This window comes from Camelus dromedarius, chromosome 4 (assembly GCF_036321535.1).
Source record: "Camelus dromedarius isolate mCamDro1 chromosome 4, mCamDro1.pat, whole genome shotgun sequence".
NCBI lineage: Eukaryota > Metazoa > Chordata > Mammalia > Artiodactyla > Camelidae > Camelus > Camelus dromedarius.
Window position 1 is genome coordinate 38,785,867 of NC_087439.1, and position 23,211 is coordinate 38,809,077.

General features: G+C 41.5%; 1 protein-coding gene across 3 annotated transcripts in view; it reads right to left on the minus strand.

Moving 5' to 3' along the window:
- DPP4 (dipeptidyl peptidase 4) overlaps positions 1 to 23,211 on the minus strand; it is a 74,293-nt gene that overhangs the window by 45,724 nt on the left and 5,358 nt on the right. Inside the window, exons 3-9 of one of the 3 annotated variants that reach the window (XM_031451544.2) lie at positions 9,118 to 9,216; positions 8,618 to 8,709; positions 8,405 to 8,503; positions 7,325 to 7,405; positions 1,534 to 1,586; positions 1,346 to 1,418; positions 413 to 533 (exon numbers count right to left, since the gene is read on the minus strand). In XM_031451544.2, coding sequence (XP_031307404.1) covers positions 413 to 533; positions 1,346 to 1,418; positions 1,534 to 1,586; positions 7,325 to 7,405; positions 8,405 to 8,503; positions 8,618 to 8,709; positions 9,118 to 9,216 — 618 coding nt within the window. The remainder of the gene's footprint in view (positions 1 to 412; positions 534 to 1,345; positions 1,419 to 1,533; positions 1,587 to 7,324; positions 7,406 to 8,404; positions 8,504 to 8,617; positions 8,710 to 9,117; positions 9,217 to 23,211) is intronic. The other 2 variants (XM_031451547.2, XM_031451546.2) reach the window with 2 other exon arrangements.

The following is a 23,211-nucleotide window of genomic DNA, read 5'->3' on the forward strand; positions in this document are numbered from 1 at the left end:
CCCCAACCTCCAGACAATATTTCGTCATCTTTTGGAATGTTGTGGGAATACTTAGATTTCCTTAGAAACTTCTGGGTTAGGTGGGCCCAATCAGAGAAATATCTGATGTTTTAATCTGGAGGCTTTTATGCCCCAGTAAAGCAGAAAAGCTACCTACACAGAAAGGCGCTTTGTAGCAGTAGAACAAAGACAATAGGAGCATTGATGAGACATTGAGGACAAGAGTGGCAGCAGCTACGAAATTCTTGGTTTATGAGACACCTGGCTTGTGAAGGCTGAAGGAGGATTTGATTACATTAAAAAAGGAACCTCATTTTGAATGTTAACGAACTGTCCCATTTTCAAAGGAAATGTATAACTGTTTTTGAAAATGTACAAATTTTCTGATCTGAAAAAGCTTTAACGTCCCTACCTTCATAAACCCAGTCAGTTATTCCATTATATATCACATCTTTTTTCCCAGTCCACGTGATCCTCTGACTTGGCAAGTTTGGTTCACTTTTAACATAAATATCATTGTTCCAAACGTATGCCTAGAAAGATTGGGGGGGGGGAGATGATAAATAATATGTTATATTTTATCCTGGAGTTTGAAAAAAAACATTTTATCAATTATTTTATCCCCCAAAATTGTTGGTAGGCAAGTGTAATGATTACCTTAGGTTATTCCATTTGAGCAGGAAAAGAGTCATTTACTCCCTCCCCTCAAGTTCTTAAATTATAAGTATACATGCTATCATCCCCAAATAATCTTAAAAACACTCCTTAACTATTAAAAAGAAGAAGCTCACAACCACTGCTCTTTGCTACTGAGGACCCGGAAGACTGGCCACTTCTTTACAATGACAGGTGCTTTGCATTTCTCTCTGGGGGAGGGGAGTGGAGGGAGGGCCCCTGGCCTGCCCAGGGGGTGAAGTTCAACTACAGATAAACAGTCTGTCTTTCTGTTTAGATTCTTTTGGACTTCGGACACTCTTAAGACTATAGAACATGAAGGCATATCTACGGTGATACAGAGAAAGTCACAGATCTAGCAGAAAGCAAGTATGCTTCAAAAAAGCCAAACCAAACCGAACCAAACAAAAACTTAAGTGCAACAGATTTAGAATTTAAGAGTTTAATAAACATTTCCCCAGTAAATAAACAATTGCCTAACAGTAGTTCAGAAACTTTTAGGAATTATATTTGCCATGTTAGACTAACAAAGTATTATTTTAGGTACTAACCCTCTATTTGATTGTGACCTACTGGCTTCCTAAGTTTCTGCTCTGTATCTGGGTTAGCAGCTTCTGCATATGAGAGATCTGAGCCATTATGTTTCTGACAAGGGAAGAAGCTCACTAACCAATTTATGACCCACTGGTGACCATGTGATCCACTGTGTGTTGTTTGGGATTCTCTCTTCTGTAATCAGCTGCCTGGAAAAACATAAAAAGAAATATTACCAAGTGAATAAATCAGTGGGATTCCTTTTCTTTTCAAACTATTATTACACTAGAAAAGCATAATAGATTTTAGGAGGAAATCACTGACCTTTTCTTTAAGTCATAAATGTCATATGAAGCTGTGTAGGAATGCCTCCATTGCTATGAAAGAAAACAGACATTTCAGGCTTCCATGATTCTTGAAAGTGTGACCACTTGCTTACAGGAGCTCAAGATGAGAGATAAAGCCATATAACATTGTATAATTCTCAGATTTTATATCTCACAATTCCCTATCTAGATTCTTAGAATTTTGGAGTTAGAAAATGTGTTAGGAACCATGTAGTACAAACTCCTCTGGACTTCATCTGTACCTCATCTCTGGTCCTACCCCTGCAAAGCAGACTCCCCAGAACCACAGTGGGCTGAGGTGCCACGTCCTGTGGAAACGTTATTCCTAGCACTTACCATGGTTATGTTAAGTTTCCTGTTTGAAAAATGTAAATTTTTACTTTTCAACCATCTTATTGGCAAAATATCTTAAAGTTCACTAATTCTATTGCTGGTGGTGATGTGGAGAGATGTTTACCTTCCTACACTGATCATGAAAATATAAAGGGTTATAGATTTTTTTGAAAGCCACCTGGTAATATATATTAAAACTGAAATACGTATACCATCAATATTTTAAATAATCATCTCAAGAAGCTAAAAAAGGAAAAGCAAACCAAATCCAAAGAAATTAGAAGAAAAGAAATAAGAAAGGTAATCAAATAAAGAACACAGCAGAGAAAGGTCAACAAAGCTAAAAACTGGCTCTTTAAAGAAAACTAACAGTATTGCTAACAGAGACTAAGGAAAAAAAAAGTGTGAATAAATCATCTCAGAAATGAAAAATGGGACACCACAACAGACTCTACAGACATTAAAAGATTGTAAGATATTATTGTAAAAGTCTTTTACCAATAAATTTTAAAAATTAGAAAAAAGGACAAATTCCTTAAAGAACAAGTTATCAAAAGTGGGACTAGAAAAAATAGAGACTCTGAATAGTCTTGGATCTAATAAGCAAATTGAATCCATAAAGAACCTTTATACAAAGAAAACTCCCAGCTGAAATAATTTTTCAAGCAAGCTCCTTGTTATTTAGCCAAATGAGTTGAAAACTGATACCCACGCAAAAAGCCTCCACACAAAATTTTTACAGCAGCTTTATTGATAACTGCCAAAACTCGGACGTAACTGACATGTCCTCCAACAGGTGAATGGATAAACAATCCATGGTCCATTCAGACAACGGAATATCACTCAGCAATAAAAATAATTTGCTACCAAACCATGAAAAGAAATGGAGGGAACTTAAATGCAAACTTAAATTGCTAAGTGAGAGAAGACCGTCTGAAAAGGCAATCTACTGTATGGCTCCAACCAAATGACATTCTGGAAAATGCAAAATTACACAGGAGCAAAAAGATCTGTGGTTGCTAGGTGTTCGAGTGGAGGGAGGGATGAAAAGACGGAGGACAGGGGATTTTTAGGACAGTGACAATATTCTGTATGACACTGTAATGACAGATAAATGCCATCATGCATTATACATCTGTCAAAACCCATAGAATGTACAACAAGAAAAATAACAGGGGTTGGGGTGGGGTCGGGAGGGGTGAGGAGGTATATGGGAACTCCCTGTACTTTCCAGTCCTTTTCTGTAAACCTAAAGCTGTTCTAAAAAAATAAAGTCTATTAATTCAAAAATAAATGAATTAGAGCCACACCAGATGACTTGGAAGAAGTTCCACATGGTATCACTGAGTGAGAAATGCAATTTACAGAAAAGTATGGAAAATAGGATTCTATTTTTATAAAATGAGCAATAACTAAAAAGAATCTCTATCTTCATAGAATTTATGTGAATAAAGAAACAAATATAAATTGTGGAGGGATAGACAGTAGAGTCTTAACATGGGATACCTGGGGAAAAGGCAGCAGGGTGAGGAGTATGGAGCCAAGCACAAATGGAAAAAAAGAAGACTGAAGATTAAAACAAAATATGATCACAGATTTGCATTTATGAAAAGTTATATTTCTACGGGGATGTATATATAAAGATATTTTAAAAGAAATTACTTGTCTATATGTCTGACTACCCTACCATACTTCTAGAGGTAAGAAATTGTGTCTTATGCATCTGTAAATACCTGCAGTCTGGTCTAGTGCAAGCCAGACAGTATGTATTCAAGAAATAAACCAAACAAAAATAATGAGAATTTACTTATGAGACTGAAATAGATGAAACGAGTAGCCCAAGGACCCCCAGCTATACTCACAGACTGAGACTCAAGTCAGGCTCTGATCTTGAGGACTGTTTCCCACTTATCATTTATCACCTGTCTATCCTCTCCTGTCAACAAATATTTATTAAGTCCCCACTTTTTGCAAATCATACATTCCTTTCTGAATCCTGGATTATTCTGACAGACTCCATGCTTATTTCTGGGAAACTTCTGAGTATAATACTCTCTAGAGCCAAAAGTTGTGGTACAGGCTAAAAATATTAAGAGATTTAAGAAGTTTTGAGATCATTTCAGAATGGCAGATCTATCATGGGTTGTAAAGGGAAATCCAAGATGTCTGTATGTTCACTTCGTCTTCTGAAACAGACTCATCAGTCTATTTAAGCTATAAACATGGCAGCTACCTTCAATCAGGCATTACTGGATAAGACAGGCTCCCTCTTTTTGAGGAGCTAATAGTTGAATGGGAGCTATGGAGACGTAAACTACAGGAAAAGAATCACGAGACATGTAGTGGAGGTGGGTGGGAAAGGGCGGGAATCATAAACTAGATCTTGGGGAGGGAAGAGGCTTAGGGAAAAGGTGATTCTGGATGGAATCTCGGGGGAGGAAGATTGCCACACAGAGAAGGGTAAAAAATAACATTGTAGTAGAGAGAATTTGAAGCACAAGGATAGGAAAGATCATGTTTAAGAGCACAAGCTTTGGAGTCTTCTAACCTGGATTCAAATCTTGCTACAAACTGAATATGTGTATCCACTCCCCTCCCAATTCATATGTTGAAATCCTAACTCTCCACCCCATGTGATGGTCTGGAGGTGGGGCCACTGGAGGAAAAGAGACTCCAGGGAGATGCCTTGTCCCTCCCACCACGTAAGAACACATGGAGAAGATGGCCAACTACGATCCAGGAATTGGGACCTCATCAGACAACGAATCTGCTGGCACCTTGATCCTGGACTTCTCAGCCTCCATAACTCTGAGAAATAAATTTCTGTTGTTAAGCCACTCAGTCTGGGGTATTCTTTTCTGGGGCTCCAATGGACGAAGACAAGTCTCCAATGTGTAATATCAGGCAAGTTTCTTTCTAAGCTTCAATTTGGTGAGGACAGTGGCAGAAACAATCTCAGGTGCATGAGAACGCATATGAAGTACTTAGGGCTCCTGGGACATTGTCAACAGGTCACAGAGGACGCAACTATTATTATCTGCACAAGGCTCGGCAATGAGTGCAGATCCATGAGAACATCCATACTACGATATATGGTACTTATTTATTTACGTTTTCACTCACTCAACTTTTTGTAGCCACACCTTAAAAGTAATAATTGATCTTTCTGGAGTGTTAACTCAGTCATGGAGAAGCCATGCAGTAGGATCTAAACAACACCAGAAGTAGACCTGCAGGGAAATGGAATAAAACCAGACTTCTCTTTGTTCTTGAGAGTGGATGAGTCCGCACATCTATGCTGTACAGAAAACTCTATTGGATACTCCGGGAAGTAAAATACAAGATGTAGTTCTTTACTTTCAGTAATCTTATAATCTAATGCTTTGCAATAAAATGTATGAAGAAAATAAAATAAGCTAATGTGCTACGGAGCGAATGGTCGAGCATGGGGGAAGAACAGAGCAGCAGGGGGTGATGTTAAAGTGATCAAGAAAGCTGGACCTGAATTATGAAGAAGGGGGAGTCAGATGATGATCAGAGGAGGAAGATTCCAGGACGAAGCAAAAGCAAATGCTTTGGCCCTTGGATGGGAATGAAAGTGATGCTTGAGAGAAATAAAGAGCTGTGCACTTAAAGGCTCTTGACTTTGAAGTCCTTAAAACTCCCCATGCCTTGACCCCATCCATAGTTATACTGTTAGTTGGTGTGGGGTAGGTTGTAAGCATCTGTAATTTGAAAAACCACCCCAGGTGATCCCAAAGTTCAGGCAAGGGTGGGAAGCACTGGCTAAGCATGGTGAGTGCAGAGAGGGCAGTAGGAAGTGGGTTCAGAAGGGCGGACTGAGATCAATCACACAGGCTTCTGAGGATGCCATGTTAGAGGTTGCATTTTATTCTGAAAGGGATGGGAAGCTACTGATCATGAAGGATTAAGCACAGGCACGACATAATCTAACTTAGGCATTAAAAGGAGCTTGGATTCTCCTGGAAAATGCAGACAGCGGGATGAAGAGGACAGAATGAAAAGTGCAAAAGCAGTTAAATGCACATGAGAACTCCAGTGACACAACAAATACAAATTTCCAGCGATGGCTGTCCAGCTAAGGTCTCCCAGTGAAATACATCCATCAGTACACATCATAGGGCACTTCTGAACTTGGCTAAATAGTTCATCGAGCTGGTATTTACCTTGCTTTTTCCACCTTAACCTTATAGTCCTTACATGTTGGTCTTTAATGTGGGAAATCGTTAATCAGTAGTTCCCTACTCTGGTTGCTCATTAACATAATTGAATGTTTAAAAAAAATACTGATGCCAGCTTCACCCCAGAGACTTCAGTTTATTGCTCTGGGGATCAGACCTGGACACTAAGAAGTTTTAAAAGCGCCTCACGAGATTTTAATCTGTAGACAGCAAAAAGAATCACCGAATTAAACCATTATCCATTAATTGGTTAAAGTCGTCATAGGATTCTGATATGTTCCCTAGTTGATTTAGCAAAACAGAGTCAGCAAATCTGCACGTCCAGGAACTGGAGCCCAGCACGGTGAATCAGGGTAAATACTATGACTGGGAGTCACCACCCCAAAGTGGGAAATGGAGTCGGGGCTGAGGGAGATAGTTTTCGTGGCTTGAGTACAGCAGTGCTGGCCTGTGAGATAAGCCCACTCAGTACTCACTATTTATTCTAGAAAACAAGGCAGAGGTGGGGATCACCAGCTTTGTATTTTGTTTTAAATGCAGACTATCTCTTTACTGTTTTTTAATCTTTCCTACATATCTCAAAACTTCCTATACTCATCAACTGTTGTCAAATCCGCGAATAATCAAAAAGCTGCAGTCAATGTCACTGGCGATTTGCAGCCACCCTAAACAAGGACAGGACGTGAGATTAGGCTGTAACTCTTCCTGAGTGTGCTTGAGTGCTCCCTGCGGGGTGCTGATGGCCTGGGCAGAGGCTCCCCCTTCTCCATGGTTTGTGTGTGGTGGGGTCTGGGGGCCTTGCAGCGTCTCTTCTGGAGGATGAGAAGTTTAACTCTTTTTAAAGCAAATACTTGAGAGTTTTACTAGACGTCAAGCTGAGACAAAGGAAATAGGGGGTTCTATTACTGGATGTACAGTCAGACATGTAAACTTACTTCTAACTTACACGTTCTAATTTACTAACCTATGTTTTTACTATTATTATTACTAATATTACTTAGACTTTTCAGTATTTGAAAGCACTGAAAATGAGTTTCTTTTAGAACATTCGTTGGACTTACCTTTTAAGAATGAGAATGACCCTTTCTCCTTTCGACACTGAATTAATGAGTTTTGAGCACCTATTGTATTACTTACATATCAACCTTAAGTACTCACAGACTTGAAATCAGTTAAAAATTAACATACTCACAGGGTTCCTTAAATGTCACAGTAAAAAAGCATTTCTTTTACCTTCACGTAGTTGTATTCGAAGAGAATATATTGTCTGTCAGGAGATACTGAATAATCATTTATAGAATGTCCAAATTCATCCTGTCAATCAAGTAGAAAAAAGAACAACTGAACAACTCCAAATGACCGTGATGAAAGGTGAGTGGTGATCAGGGTTAGAGAATCAGGGAGGGAAGGATTAATTCTAACTAAGGCTATAAGGGTGAGGATTAGAGAACTTTCTCAGGAGGGGAAACAACAGGAGGAAAAACCCAGATTCAGGAAGGGCATGCATGTTTAGAGACTGTCTAAAGATTAGGTGCAACCTGAATACGAATGGGGTGTGTCAGACAGAGAGGACAAAAATTATCTAGCACATTATCAGCATCTAAATGTAGGAAACAGAACAATGAACTCATTTTTTGCACATGGATGTGATAGAATCTTATCTGTCTTTTAAAAACATGCTCTGGTGACACAGCGGCTGAGATGAGACAAGAGAGGGTTGCATTAGCCCTGGACTTGGGCAATGCTGTGGCTGATTTGCGGGATGGAGACACGAACCCAAGTTAGACTACTCACTGTCACAAGATTAATCAAAGCCTTGAACCAGGACTATACAGAGTGGAAATGGAAATTTGAGAGACACTTGACATTGCAGAGGGGGAACTGATGGGGTTTGCTGAGCAGCTGAATGTGGGGGACAACAGGGGAATCAGGAGGATTCTGAGGTCCCCAGCTTAAGCCACTTGGAGGAGAGCACTATTTATTTACCAAGATTGGGAAGTCAGGAAGAGGAATAGGAGGCTTTCCGTTTGCTAGGAGAGGGAGGGGAAATGACTTGTTTAGCTTGGGATCTGACTTAAAATGCCTGCAGGATACCCCCCACCCCACCCCCCCACACCGCGCAGGAGCCAGCCAGCTATTGGAAACAGAGGTTTGGAACTTGGGAGGAGGTTAGAGATAAAAGCCTGTGTCTGAGAAGCCAGGCCAGAGAGAAGAGCGCTGGCTGCTGTGGAAGTGGGTGAAATTCACTGAGGGAGAGCACGCCACGTGGGGAGGGAGGCCAGCAGCGAAGATGGGGCCCGGAGGCGCACTTACACGGAAGAGGACGCAGAGGAGGGATCGCCAAAGGAGACTAAAGAGTAGCCAAGGCAGGGAGCATTCCAAGAAGAAGAGAAAGATCCACTGCGCCATATGCTGCAGAGAGAGCCCGATATGGATGAGGAACGATAGTGCTCATGATTCGAAAGGTTATGAAAAAAATCCCCAGAATTCCCTTAAAGCAGGAATTAATTATGTGATTAAACATACAAATGTACTGTTCTCCAAGAAAATGGAGCTGTTTCCATATTCAGCATTGAATAGCAAGATATTATTTTCTTGTCTGTAGAGATATTCATGATCTAAAGAGAGAAAACGGCCAGATCAATATTTCAAGTTGCTATTAAACATCTTTAGCAGCTAAAAAAATTCATGCAATAAAAATTGAAGATTTAAATTCACACAAGTACTAAACAGGCATTTCTAAGTTGGACAAACATTAAGTGATGAATATTACACTAGTACGCCTTCACTTTTCCATCATTATTATAAAGGTTTCAATTCACGTTTAATTTTTTATAGTATGTAGCAAAGAAATACAAAGGTTTCTTTCTGTCTTAACTCCCTTTGCATTCTCAGGTACAAAAAATACTCTCCTATATGGTTTTTAAAAATAAGGATATCTTCTCAGTGCCATAAAAGTGTCCCACCAGCTAACTAGAATGAAAAGAAGCATGGAAATCAGCCCCCTCTCCACAAAAAGTTCTTACCTGAAACCCATTGCAAGGTGTAGACCTTCAATCTAAAAGTGTTTTTTAAATAATCAGTTAGAGTGTAAGTTCTGCGGCTATCAGCTGTAGCATCATCTGCTGGTGAAAATAAAAAAGAGCCAAACGTTCAGTAAGATGAGATAACGTAAGTTTTGCGTAAAATTAAAAAAAAAAAAAAGGATCTCTACAATACACACTGGTCACAAAATGCAGAAATATACTCACAAAGTGCAAAACACATTTTGAAAAATTTCAGATTGGGTAGATGGGGTAAAATTGCATTCAACTGTTGAAGTGTATGTGAGCGTGTGTGTTTCAGGCTGCTATATTAGTGAGCTTCATTACAAAGTCTAGATCAGCAGTGTCCAAGGAAAATACAGGGTGAGTACATTTTCTAGTAGCTGTATTTAAAATTTTTTAAGATGAACTTAATTTTAGTAGCATTTTATTTAGCCAGTATATCAAATATATTCTTCTTTCAATGTATCACCAATATTTAAATGTTATTAATTTCCCATTACTCCTTTTCATACTAAGTCTTCAAAACCTGGTAGGTAGTTGATGATTACAGCGTACCTCGATTTGAACAGGCCCATTCCCAGGCAATGGCTACATGGGGCCATGCAGCGGGTAGCACAAGGCTAGGTCATTCTTTTTTGAGGCCCTGAGGTCTATTTCTAAGCTGTCTTGCTCTGCACAGATCTTTAAGCTATGCTGACCACCCCTCTTCTTCCCTTTCAGAGATCTTTTAAATAAATGACAAAATCTGCACTTACTACCTTAGCTACCACGGGCACATTTCCAGTGCTGGGTTGAGCCTTCTGAGCTGACCTGCCCCACTCTAACCCTGTACATACCTTGTCTAAAACAATTGTCTTCCCTCCAAATTAGTTTTCCATAAGAAATTGGTGTGGGTTTATATTCTGTTATGGATGAGCCAAAGTCAAAGTCTGAAGAACATTTTAATATCTTCCTCTTTTTTTTTTTACCACTACCTACATCCAGTGAACCCTGCTGACTCTTCCTGTGAAATCTTTTCTCCAGGTATCCGTGCCATCAGGTCCTCCCAGTCTAGTTCCTGCACTGCACCATCACTGGAATGATTTTTCTAATATGCTGCCTTCATTCTGGTGGTCTCTTCTTCAAAAGCTTTCAATGGGCCCCCATTGTCCACAGGGAGATCCAGACTCCTTAGCCCGGCACTTGTGGCCTCCGCAATCTGACAGGAGACTCTTTTCAGGCTCATTTCCACTCTCTTGCAGCATGAGCTGTCTCATCTGCTCACACTGATCTGCCCACTGAACCCAGTAGATTTTAGGCTTATCCGCCTCTGTTCCTTGTCCTAAGCCACTTCTCTGGAATGTCAACTGCTTCCCTGGTCGGTCATAACCCTTAACCCTCCGACTCCCACCTCTTTCATCATGACTTCAAGTCTTCCTCTGACTTTTGTCCCCACGCTACTCATTTGGCTCTTGTCACTTAATAACTCATATTGATAACTATTTTTCCAAACCTACCTGTGTGGTCTACTCAGCTAGGCCACATATTCTTTGAAGACAGGGCCGTGGGTTTTTGTTCTTTGTTTTAAGTTTTTTTGTTTTGTTTTCATCAACCTTAGCATCTAGCACATTTCTATGCCATAGTAGAGACATGCAAAAAGAAGTTTCTGCTGATTATCATAGAATACCATCCTATAAGCACAGTCGAGCCAATGCGATTCCTCTTTCTCTCTCAGCCTCCACTGATTACAAATAGCCCAAAGTCTTTTTCCAAACTCTCCACATTTTCCACATGTAAATGTAAACACACACTCACAAAATCAGCCACTGTCATAACATTCCTATAACTGCGGTTCTTTTAGGGGGGATTTCAAGGACAGCAGCATCTTCTCTTGTTAATTTTTTACAGCCTGTGGAAAGGTAGTTCTCTTACAGGAAATACTTTTTCAAAAAATGTTCTTAAGCTTTTATTTCTTTGGATCTGATCTGATAACATATTCTTGTTTCTGCCTATAAAACCTTCAGTTTCCATACATAAAACTTTCACACTTCACGTTACTATTTTATTGATTTTGTTTAAGCCTAGTTTGTTAATTAAGTAAAACAGGTTTTTTTTCAAAAAAATATTTTTTTTTCAATTCGGTCCTTCATTTCTCCCCTGAAATTAAGATTTTTGTGTTTGTTAGCAGAAATACAGCAAGTGGGTAAAATATAGTAAGTGGACTTAACTTTTAAACAGGAAGTAAAGCCTTGTGCTACAGAAAATATTTGAAACTCACATTGGACTAAAAACTACAAATCTGAGTTTGTTTAGTAAACACCCTCAATTGTTTGTATTCATCCAATCATCCTTTCAGGTATCAAATAGTTACAAAGTGAGTATTATTTGAAAAGTATTGCTGAGGATAAATACCCTGCTATCAAAACCTAAATCTAGTCTAAAATGGACATAAAACACATCCCCAAATTAGTACAATTCAAGGTATAAATGGTCATAGATATTCACAAGCCAAATACATTTGCTGATGTAGTTTAGCTAGATCTATAGACAGAGAGAGCAGTTTACACACAGAGACACATACATTGCAATGGACTGAATGTTTGTGTCCCTCCCAAATTCATATGTTGAAATCCTAGCCCCCATGTGGAGGTATCTGGAGAAGGAGCCTTTGGGAGGTGATTAGGTCATGAGGGTGGGGCCCTCATGAATGGGATTGATACCCTTTAAAAAGTGACCCCAGAAAGCTCTCTTGCCGCTTCTGCCATGTGAGGACACAGGAAACGGGTAAATCTGCTGGCATATTGATCTTGGACTTCTCAGCCTCCAGAACCGTGAGTTGTTTAAGCCACTCAGCCTCTGGTATTTTCATAATAGCAGCCCAAACGGACTAATAAAAATACATATCTCTAATAAAAGAGGCATATCAACACAGAAAATCTATCACTGACTTAGTTTTGTAGGAAGAGAACGGACTTCATACCTCCAATATAGAGACCAGACACAGTGCTATCTCATCTAAGTGTTATCTCACATACGGGTATCTGTCCCGGTTTTACAGGACAACACACTTCAGTCTGGAATAATAAAATAACTGAGGCAAAATCCCCTGTGACATCGCCTGCTGATCCTCCTCACCGAGTGCTCACCTCTCCTGCTGCCTCACCTTGGAAATTGCTGGGCTCATTCCCTCGTCAGACCTCAGCCTTTCTAAACCCATCATCTCTGCCCGATTCAGGCTCCCATCTGCTCGTTATGGGCGCAACATGATTTTGGTCCACCTGCTGGTATTTGGATATCAACACTGATGCTGCAATGTGCTGTGGCCCAGACATGGGTGCTAGACCCGGGCCGCCTTGGGCTAGCGTTACCCTCACTCAGCTCCTTCACGGTTACCCTGCAAGCCAGATTCCACATCCTGGCTACGCCATCCCGGAACGCTGCAACAAAACTGGACTAAGCAGTGCAACAAATGTTCCTTGTTTTTCTGCCCTGTTTGATAGACAGGGCACACTGGAAGACACTTTCGAAACATCTAGATAAGCAAGTTCTGTGAGACAGGAGTGCCAAGTCCAGGTTTTGACCTTAAGCAAGTTCACAGTTTGCTGCCAGGTTACAGCCTATTCTGTCCAACACTGGAGGACACGCTCACATTACTTCTTCCTTGTCTGCTTGCTCCCTGACAGAGCACGGCTGCCGCAACAAAGGTCTCTGGCTGCTTGTGTGGTTTTCCTGGTGGGTCTGGGACATGTTTATCAGCTCAAAGCATCATGCTAGCCAAGTAGAGCAGTTAATCAGGTTACCATCAACTTATACAGAAACTCTTAGAGTCATGTCTTCTTGAGTTTAAAAATCAAAAAATGCTTAACAACATTATACTTTACTTCTTTGGTGAGAGCAACTGTGAGGTTGAACCATACAAATATTTTTAGCAGTCAAAAATGGAAAAAACAGCAGCTTTTAAAATGGTTCCACCTAGCAATAATTTCTCATCAAATATACGGTATCTTAATGAGTCCTTGTGGTAGGATTGAAATCACTTCTGAATAAAAGTAATCCCAGAATGGTAAGAGCCAGGAGAGTGGTGTGGTTCCATGGAGTAGTCTTGTTTTGACCAACGGTTATTTTACAATCACAGGATATTTTGAATATTTTTATATTCATTAATAAACTTTTTTTGATCTATATGAAATGATAATATAAAATATTTCTACTTCACAAAGATAAACTGTTTTGGTAAATAAATGGCTAATGAAATGCAACTAAAGGGAAATGTGCTCTTTACAGCTCATGAACTCATAAAGTTAAATATGGGGAAAAGATATCTGGTTACAGAGTTCTCGTGTTCCATATGGTAATCAGCTAACATTTTATATTGACGCTAAGGAAATGAAACGAGTGTTACTTTAGAATCTGCACTAGCCAAATAGCAGCCTTGACACTGGGACAGAGGAAGAAAAATCAAGAAAGCAGAAGAAGAAATTGATTGGAAAGCTGCTCACATCCTTTATTTTCTGGTAGCACCTGCAGGCCACCACTCATCCCCCGGCATTACCACCCATGCCAACAAGGGGTAGGGGTCCCTGGTGGCTTTGAAATCAGAGAGCTTGGATTTGAGCAGCTCAGGCCTAATTCTTACACAGGAGCCTTGAGAAAATTCCTGGATCTTTCAAAACCTCAATTTTGTCGTCTAGAAAATGAAATAACAGCATTATCTAGCCCTTAGGGATTTGCCATGATGAAGTGAGATAATGTATGTAAAGTTTGTAGCTCAGGATTTAAGATTTAGGAAGCCCTCCAGAAATGCTGCACTGTTCATCAGTGCTTTGTTCCAAGCATGTGCTAGGCAATCAGGATACAAAGATGAAAGATGAGTCTCTTCCCTGAAGTACCTAGGAGTGCTGATGAGATAAGGAATTTCACTGCAATAAAGTAATAGCTAATTAAGTTTCACGTGTTCATCTCTGAAATGATCCTAACAAGACAGCGTAAGAACGTCATGTTGGGAAAGCACCTAGGATAAGCACAATCTAATCGTTTCTTAAGTACTAATGAACAATCACTGCCTCCTCCGACATGTTTAATACCATCCACAGTGACAGCAATGGGAGTTGGCAGCTTATAGCATGAAGGGAAAATGGTGGACTAGGTGGAATTAGAGGATTGTGAACATTGGTACTTCTCTGATTACTATACACAGGAGGCATTGGAATATAATTATTATCACCAGATTTACCTTCTCAATAAGAGAAACATCCCAGGGACATCAAGTGCATCTGATAAATGCATTGCCACTGAGCTGGAGCCCTTGAACCTGGGGCTGTGTACTCGAAGAATTTACCCTAACCCCAGAGAGTCAGATGACCAAACTTTTGTTAGGGATGTGCTCATCTGTATTTTCAAAGGTCTGTTCTGAAAGGCCAACTAAATGGTACAGTGCACATTTTGGAAAAAAGCAACCATTTGGAAAAAAGGCAACAACTTAATGGGGGTGGTGACTGTCCCTGTCATGACTCTGGTTTCTCCTCTCCCTCCTCCCCCTTCTCCCCTCTTCTGCTCTAACTTCCCCGCTGTTGCCCAGACACACTGGGCCCACTTCTGCCTCAGAGACTTTGAACTTGCTATATCCTCTGCCTGGAATGTTCTTCTCCTCAGATGTGCCCAAGGCTTATTCCCCGCCTCCTTTATGTCTTTATTTAAACATCATCTTCCTTCCCTGGACTAACATTTGTAACCCCCAGGTTAAGATATTTGCTTTGTATTGACTTTCCTGGCTTCAGATTGTTTTCCTTAAGCAGTGATACCGTCTAACATATCATATTTTCTACTTATTGGTCTTTTGTTCATTTGTTCGAATGTATATTCCTTTTTAAAATTTATTTTTAATTGAAGTGTAACTGATTTACAGTGTTTTGGGTGTACAACAAAGTGATTCAGTTTTATACACACACACACACACACACACACATATATTCTTTTTCAGATTATTTTCCATTATAGGTTATTACAAGATATTCAGTATAATTTCCTGTGCTATACAATAGGTCCTTGCTGTTTATACATTTTATATATAGTAGTGTGTTAATCCAAAATTCCTGATTTATCCCTTATTTGTCTTGTTTTTTGTCTGCTTCTCTTGACTGAATGTGAGCTCTAGGACACTGATTTTGTGGTGGTTTGTTATGTTCACGATTCTATCATCACAGCCCGGAATAGCCCTGCCAGAAGCAGCCGCGTGCCTCACGCACCTTAGAGCTCAGAGCCCAGACCTTCCAAGTCCCATAAAAACAAACTGCTCCCAAGATCAATTTGAAAGACAGATGCTGAGATTGAAATTCTAATCGCCTTGAAACAATACGAACATCAACATAAGACGCCAAAGTATATGGCAGAAAAGTGGAAATGGGCAGAATATTCCTGTCTCAAAATTCAGACCAAGATGAAGATATATGTAGCCACTGGTGAAATAAATGCAAGGCCAAAGGGACTGCCAGAATTAAAACCAGCTTACACTGCCCAGTTCATTCTGCCCTCACTCCAGCGAGGAGCCAGGAGGCTCAGCACACGCAGGAAGCCAGCACGGAACAGGGCATCAGGGTGGCTTTACTATTTTTGTATTCTGATTATGGTCACTCCATCACCCGTTGTTAGGACTTCTGGGAATATACAAGACTGATGTGATAATGGCCAAAATTAACATTGACAAGGCTTTTATGACCCACTATGTCGACTGACCTTAAACCAGTGTAATCCAAGGGGATGCGAAACAGTTGAAAGGTGGAAACATCTTAATTGTATAAATAAATGACCCACAGGCCCGTGAAACAAGCAACAATTTTTGCAAAGGGCTGGTTTCTCTTGAAAAATACTCAGTAGTAGTTGTACTGAGACATCAATGGGCGGTTACAGCGCAAGCTAAAATACTTGGTTTGAGTTGGAAAGAGAACTGATGAGAGAACATCAGTATTTAGGGAAACTGAATGCTCACATATTGAATCACTGAAGAACTTTCCAGAAAGATTTACAGGCATAATCAACAAGGCTGCTCTCTGTGTCAACTGTCTCTCTTCCGGGATACCAGGAAAGTGATCATGGGAAAATAAAATTGCCACAGAAACGCCCTTTCCAGCATTTGCCTGGCAACACTTTCAAGAGTGTGAGACAAGTCGTCTTAAAATTCCCCCCTCTGGGACTGTTAAAAGAATAAAAAAGTTAAAAGTATATAAAGAGTAATCATTGCAAATGTTTATAGAGAACTTCCAGTGTGCTGGGCTATCCTAGGCATCATTCTCTTGTTAGCTAATTTTCATCCCCATTTCACAGGTAAGGAAACTGAGGTGCAGATAGTAACTGGACTCAAGTCCTGTCACTAGTAAGCACTAAAGCACTAAACCACTTAAGCAGTCAGCACAGTGATCGCACCAACATGGTAAATGCTTGCTGGCGGTTCTTGTGAGTTCGTATAGTTGGATTAGACTTTGTGGAAGTGTTTGGATTCAATGTTTGCAAGTAACCTAAACAGGCAGCTTGGCAGTATGACTTGAACCCGGGTCAGTTGGTAGGTTACATTTAGGACATACTTTGTTCTAGTGCTCCAAAGTCAAAGGGGCACCGATTCTTTCTGAAAACCCTAGAATTTTCTCTCGGCAGCTTCATGAAGGATGGCAACTCTTTGACTTACTGGAAAGAAAGTTGTACCACCCTCCTCCTCTCTTCCACAGTATGACTCCTGACTCACGTCATCTTTTCCCTGTACTCATAAAAAGCAGTCACGTGAGCTTTATAACAGGTTTCTCCTTCTTCTCCTCCCCCCCCCACCACGTTCCCTAGACTTTAAATAGAACACAATCCTGAATAACTCGTAGTCCACATTTTCAAAAGAGCATGAAGTTGTCCAGTGAAAAGATTCAAGGATTCCTCCATCAGAGCAAAGGACACCAAGGGAGCTTGTTTTTCACTCTGCTTTCCACTTCTGTCTGTCCCTCGTGCCACTCTTTTACCCTTTCCTTGGCCCTCGGAGGAAGACATGGGCCTCCCCTGTGCCTCAGATCCTGGTCCTCTTGATTTCTTAGGGACTTTGTTTTCATCTCTTCTCTCTCAGTATCTTCAGTTCCTTTTCACTGCTTACTTCTGCCCTGTCTGTAAGCCTGCACGGGGTGTACCTCTATTTAAAAAGTATTTACTGACCCTGCTGCTTCCTGAAGCCATCTCCTTATTTCTCTTCTCATTCTTATTAGCAAACTTCTCAAATACACAATCCATATCTGTGGCCTTCATTTTCCCATCATCCCTTCTCATACCTCAAACTACCCTTTACTATATACACCACACACGTCCACTGAGTCATCTTCTTCAATGTTTATTTTCTATACCATATATTTTGCCAATTCATCAAGTAATCTTAAATCAATTATTCCAATATTTAATCTGAACAGTCACATCTTAACTGGACTATAAGCAAGCTGAGAGGATGAATTTAATTTACCTTTATCAAACTGCTGCTAGCTCTGTACTCTATAAACAGGGGCCATGACCTTGTAGTAGATGACTTGACCCCACATTTATGAATGGAAGAATTTTTATTGGAATTAAAGTAACATCAAAAAATGTTCATCAAAATATTTTTTACATGAGTTCTAAGGTAATTCCTTTAAATCATCAAATATTTGTCTAGGTTGAATAGTGTCCCCCTCAAAATTCACGTCTAACTGGAACCTCAGAATGTGACCTTCTTTTGGAAATAAGGTCTTTGAAGATGTAATTAGTGAAGTTAAGATGAGGTCATACTGGATTAGGATGGACCCTAAATTTAATGACTGGTGTCCTTAGAAGAAGGCCATGTCAAGACATGCTTTTGCTGACTTGGAAAATGGAGAGAACCATGCGGAGACACAGAGGGAAGGAGGCCACGTGAGGATGGAAGGAGAAGCTGAAGTCACACAGCTACAAGCCAAGAAACACCAAGGTCTGCCGGTATCCACCAGAAGCTGGCAGAGGTGGGGAAGGGGTCTCCCCTGGAGCCTTTGAGGGAGTATGGTCCTGACGACACCTTGATTTTGGACTTCTGAGCTTCATAACTGTGAAAGAATACATTTGTGTTGTTTTAAGCCACTCTGTGTGGTAAGTTGTTGGGGCAGGCCTCGGAAACTAATAAAAGCACCCAGTGTGTTCCTCAGTGTTCTGAGCCCTAGGGATTAAGAAGTGAACAAAATGTGAAAAATTCCTGCCCTCTGGAAGCTTCCATTCTAATGGGGGAGACACAGGAACAAATAGTAAGTGACCAATGCCACATGTTAGGAGGTTAAGAGCTAGAGGAACTCTGCTTTTAGAGGGCCTGTATGATTAGATCAGGCTCACCCAGGTCATCTCCCTTTCTTAAAGTTGACTGTGCCATTACACATAACCTAGCCACCAGGATAAAATCTATTATATTCATAATCTTAGATTTTAGGCAGAGATTAGCACAGGGGCAGGGAAGAAACTGGGGGAGTCAGTTTAGAATTCTGCCTACCACAGTCATCCTGCCTGTCGTGTTGAGAATACACTGCAGGGAGTAAGATGAGAAATAGAGAGATTTTTGCAATAATTCGGGTGAAAGGTGATGCTGTCTTAGACTAGGGTGATCGTGGTGGAGGTGGAGATATGGCCAAATTCTGAAAGAACATGAAGGTAGACGTTCAGTGACCAATTAGATACTGAGTTTGACCAGGAGAGAGCAGTTGACAACTGCAGGAAATTTGGTCTCAGCAACTAAAAAAACAAAACAAAACAGAATTGCTATTTGCTGAGAGAAGATGTACTAAGAGGGGAACAGGTTTTCAGGGGACAAAGAGTTTTGAGAGATGTTACTTGGAGACGCTAATAGCATCCAAATAGGGATGTCTGTTTATTCGCTGCATATATGCAGGTTAAGTTCAGGAAAGAGGTCTGGTCTGGAGACATAAATTTGAATCTTTTCAGGTTACAGATGGTGTTTAAGGCCCTGGGAGTAGATGAGATCACCTGGTGGAAAGAGGGAAGAGGTTCCAGGGTGGAGCCCTGGAGTCCAAGGTTAGAAGTCAGACAGGAGGAGGGGCTCCTAAGGAGAATGGGAGGGACCATGTGGTGGCACAGAAGGAAGGGAGAGTGGAAACCCAGAGGGAGGCAGAGAAGAAGGATGATCAGCTGACGGGGATGTGAGGCTAAGGGGAAGCTGAGCCCTGGATTAGCAACGCAGAGGTTTGGGACCTTGGCGCGGACAGAGCCAAACATTTTAATGATGGGTTGAGGATAAGCTTCATTCCATTGGGTTTAAGTGGGAGCAGGGAGAGGAACTGCAGGCAGTGATAACAGAACACTCTTCAAGGAGTTTTTTGGTAAAGAGAACAGGAAAGGGACTGGGAGGTTGGCAGGGATGTGGGATCAAGAAAGGATGCTCTGTTCCTTCCTCCCTTCGTTCTTCCCTCCCCTCCCCCAACTCCCTTCCTTCCTTCCTTTTTAAAGGATGTGGGGTTACAGTATGTTTATATAGAGAGGGCAAAACAACAATGCAGTGGGCAGAGGAAAGAGCTACGGCCACCTCTTTGAGTAAGTAAAAGGGGATGGATTCCGTGCACAAAGGAGAGCATGGCCTTGGGCAGGTGCCAGGAGGGGCAGATGCAGGTGAGTGGGCAGGTGCAGGCAGGCTGGGAATCGAGGACCTTCTCTTCTAATGGCCTTAGTTTTCTCCTTCAAATAGGAAGCGAGGTTGGTCATCAGGTGAGAAAGCATGGGGAGGTGCTGGAGGCTTGTGGGGAGGAGACACCTGAGAGACTCCACCAGGGGAGTGGGCAAGGGAGCAGAGGGGAGCGTTGGGGGATCACCAGGCAGTACGAAGAGGCCACATGATTTTTATTGTATTCTGGATTTTCTTTTCAGTACACCCAAACCATTTTCATCTTAATGAAATCATTACCACGTAGATAATTTCAAATCCTACTTTTCCAGATCAACTTTTGCAGGTCTAATTTCTAGCATGTATTTTAAAACTTTGTTCCTTTCACTTTATGTTGACTGTTTCTGCACAGTTTCCCACTATAAATTAGATACAATATAACAGTTTAGATGTGCTTTTTATGAGAAAATTGAAAATAATTCCCCTCACGTGTGTCTCACCCAGTTCTACTATCTCAGATTTTTATCTTAAATGTTGCAAACTCAACCCTATCCTTAATCATTTTGGATGCCAAGATGAAGCAAGTGCTGGGCTCAAAATGCCTTCAGGATCAAAAAGGCAGCATCAAAACACCCTGCTTTTCAATAAACACATGTGGTTAGGAAAGAAAGTGAGAAGAGGAGAAAGAGAGGGTTGTATGATCAAATTCTAGAGCAGTTAGAGCTGGCTTGACATCTATTGACTTTTGTAAGCAAATTACATTTTTATAATGTAATGATGAGAGCAATAATAAAATATCCAAAATGTCTACATAGACCTCCCATTTCTTTCTTTTAGAATCCTCAGCTCAACTTAGTTAATTCCCCTTGCACGTGCTAAGGAAGGAGCTTCCTCCTGGTCCCAGAAAGGTGTCTTGAGTAAGCTAGTCTAAGCTTGGTAATCCAGGCCTCTTGCCAGTAGTTAGTTTAGAATGGACAAGGGACACAAATCTGGCCATCAAGACACGAGGGACAGTCTGCCTTGGGCCAGGGAACTTCTGGAAATGGATTTCCTCACTGATAGGACGGACTATGAATGAGGAATAGCATCCTTCCCTCCTTGAGGAATGGCTGTGTGAGCAGGTGCTGTGATTCTGCAGCAGCCATGTCCAGCTGAGGGGACAAGCTGGAGTGAGATGGCAGAGCCGAAAGACACCGAGACCCCGGGCCTCTGGGGACATCCCTTGTGGGACCACTGGATTAACAAACTCTAGATCTGCCCTCCTTCAGCACTCCCAATTACGGAAGATGCTAATAATAACACAATAGTAAGACCCAGTTTAAAGACCTCTGTGTCGGGTATTCTGTTACCTGCAGCCAAAAGCATTCGATCTGACACGGCCCTCATACAGAATCAGGGGGCTGTGAACTGTTGAGGGCTAAACAGGTGTGGGAACCGCGTGCCAGGTAGCCAGGCTGACAGCTCCAAGATTGGAAGGTTCCATTCAGGCCCATAAATTATTAACCCTCTATGCTTGGTTGGTTTCCATACAAACATCCCCGGGCAGCATTTATTAAATTCTCTTTAAAGGTTCCACAGCACTTTGATCATGTACTGGGCGTACACTAAGCCCTTTTAATTATAGTTAATACACATGCTTCCTTTAATGCTGTGAATTATCTGAGGGCAAGGGCCGTGTCTATCATGCTCATATCTCCAGTGACCAACAAAGTTCCCGACCTAGAAAATGCTCAGTAAATATTTGCTGTTTTAGAGAATTACCTTCTGTTGACAAGGTGGGTGCAAGATGGAGAAGCTCTTTGGAATCCGGCCTTGGGAAGGGGACATGAATCCAGTAGGACGAGGGAGTTAGAGGAACCACTGCAGACTGGCCCTTGTGCAAGGAAGGGTAGAGCCAAGAAGGCAGGAGAAAGTTCTCCACTTGGGCTGGCCAGGACGACGGCTCATGGAGTCAGCCTTTCCTCTGCTCCTTCCAATGTTACAGCTCCGTCCAAGCTGCCATCATCGCTCACTTGGAGAAACCGCTCCCCTCCTCCCCACCATTGTCGATACAGGAGTCAGAGACATTTTAGAAATGGAAACAAGACCATGCCTGCCACACTTATGCTTGAATGAATAGAGAAACTCTTTCCTGGGTCCCTCTGTCCTCTTGATGACACTCTATTTTTACCCTAGCATGTATCACTGCCTGAAATTACTCATATGTTTGTCCACCATCTGCCTGCTCCATGACTGTCCACGGGAGCGGGCTCTTTGTTTCTACCATTTAGGGCCACGTCCCCTGTACCTGCAACCACAGTGGCCATGCAGTGAACACTCAGTACGTGCCGGAGAGTTAGCAAATACAGCCTCTGGTCACTACAGGACCGTAGCCCTGCAGAGGTTTTAAATCTCATTCTGAAAGCGTTTCCTACCCAGAATAAAAGAATATAAGAAAATAACAGGGAGATGGGAGCCATCCATGACATTCAGGGGCCTGAGCAGGTCCGGCTTTAAAACAACTGAGGAAAACAAGAAGATAGGGCCCAAACTGCACAGAGGTGGCGTGAAGGCTGCGGGGGCCACCTAGACAGTTCGGGGACCCACGGTTAAGTCAGGGAAGGGGTGGGTGGTGGTACCCACTTAATACTCCCCCCCACCCCACCCTTCTTCCTCCGTTATACATCCTGAGCCACCGAGGCCCTCAGAGTGCTGGAAACAAAGTCCTTGCTGGCTTTGGCTCAGCTTTAAATTACTTCTGCTTCTTGGGCCTTAGATGCTGCAACATGTGACCTAAGCTCGTGGGTCTACTTGCTTCCCCGGTGGACCAAATAATGAAGAAATGTGCTCGCTAAAGTGTACAGTTAACTAAAGCAAAGGTTTTATCATTAAGTTTCAAAAAACTTCCTAGGAAGTTATAATTTTGAAGTACAATACAAAACTAAAAGTACAGTTCTTAACAACAATAGAACAGCCAACTCAGAAGCTCTAATTCTGAGGTTTCAGTTTGCTCTCAGATTGAGAGACACACCCTCTTTTGGAGGGCACGAAGACTAAAGGTAAGAAGAGTTATAAGATAACTGATTTACGACAATGAGAGGGTTAGCACCAAGCCATAAAGCAATGATTAATCATTAAGTTACCAAAGCTCTGACCAAAGCATTTCTTTAAAACAGTTATTCATGGAAATCAGCAGACTCAGGGAAGGCCTGAAGTCAGAAGATTTGGGCTCCCAAGTTCAGGTACTTTCTCACAAAGCCCTAAACTTCTATGCCTCCGTTTCTTCAGTGTAACAAGTCAAGAAACGAATACCTGCTTTGACGTGGATTGTTTTCTGAAGATCAAATGAAACAACACAGCATGCATGAGAAATAAAACGTGCATAACTCAGTGCAAGCAGTAAATCTGGACCTGCCACTACCGCTGAAAACACTTAGTAACACCTGGCAAAAGAGTGGCAGTCAGTCCTGGGCTGGAAGTCATTG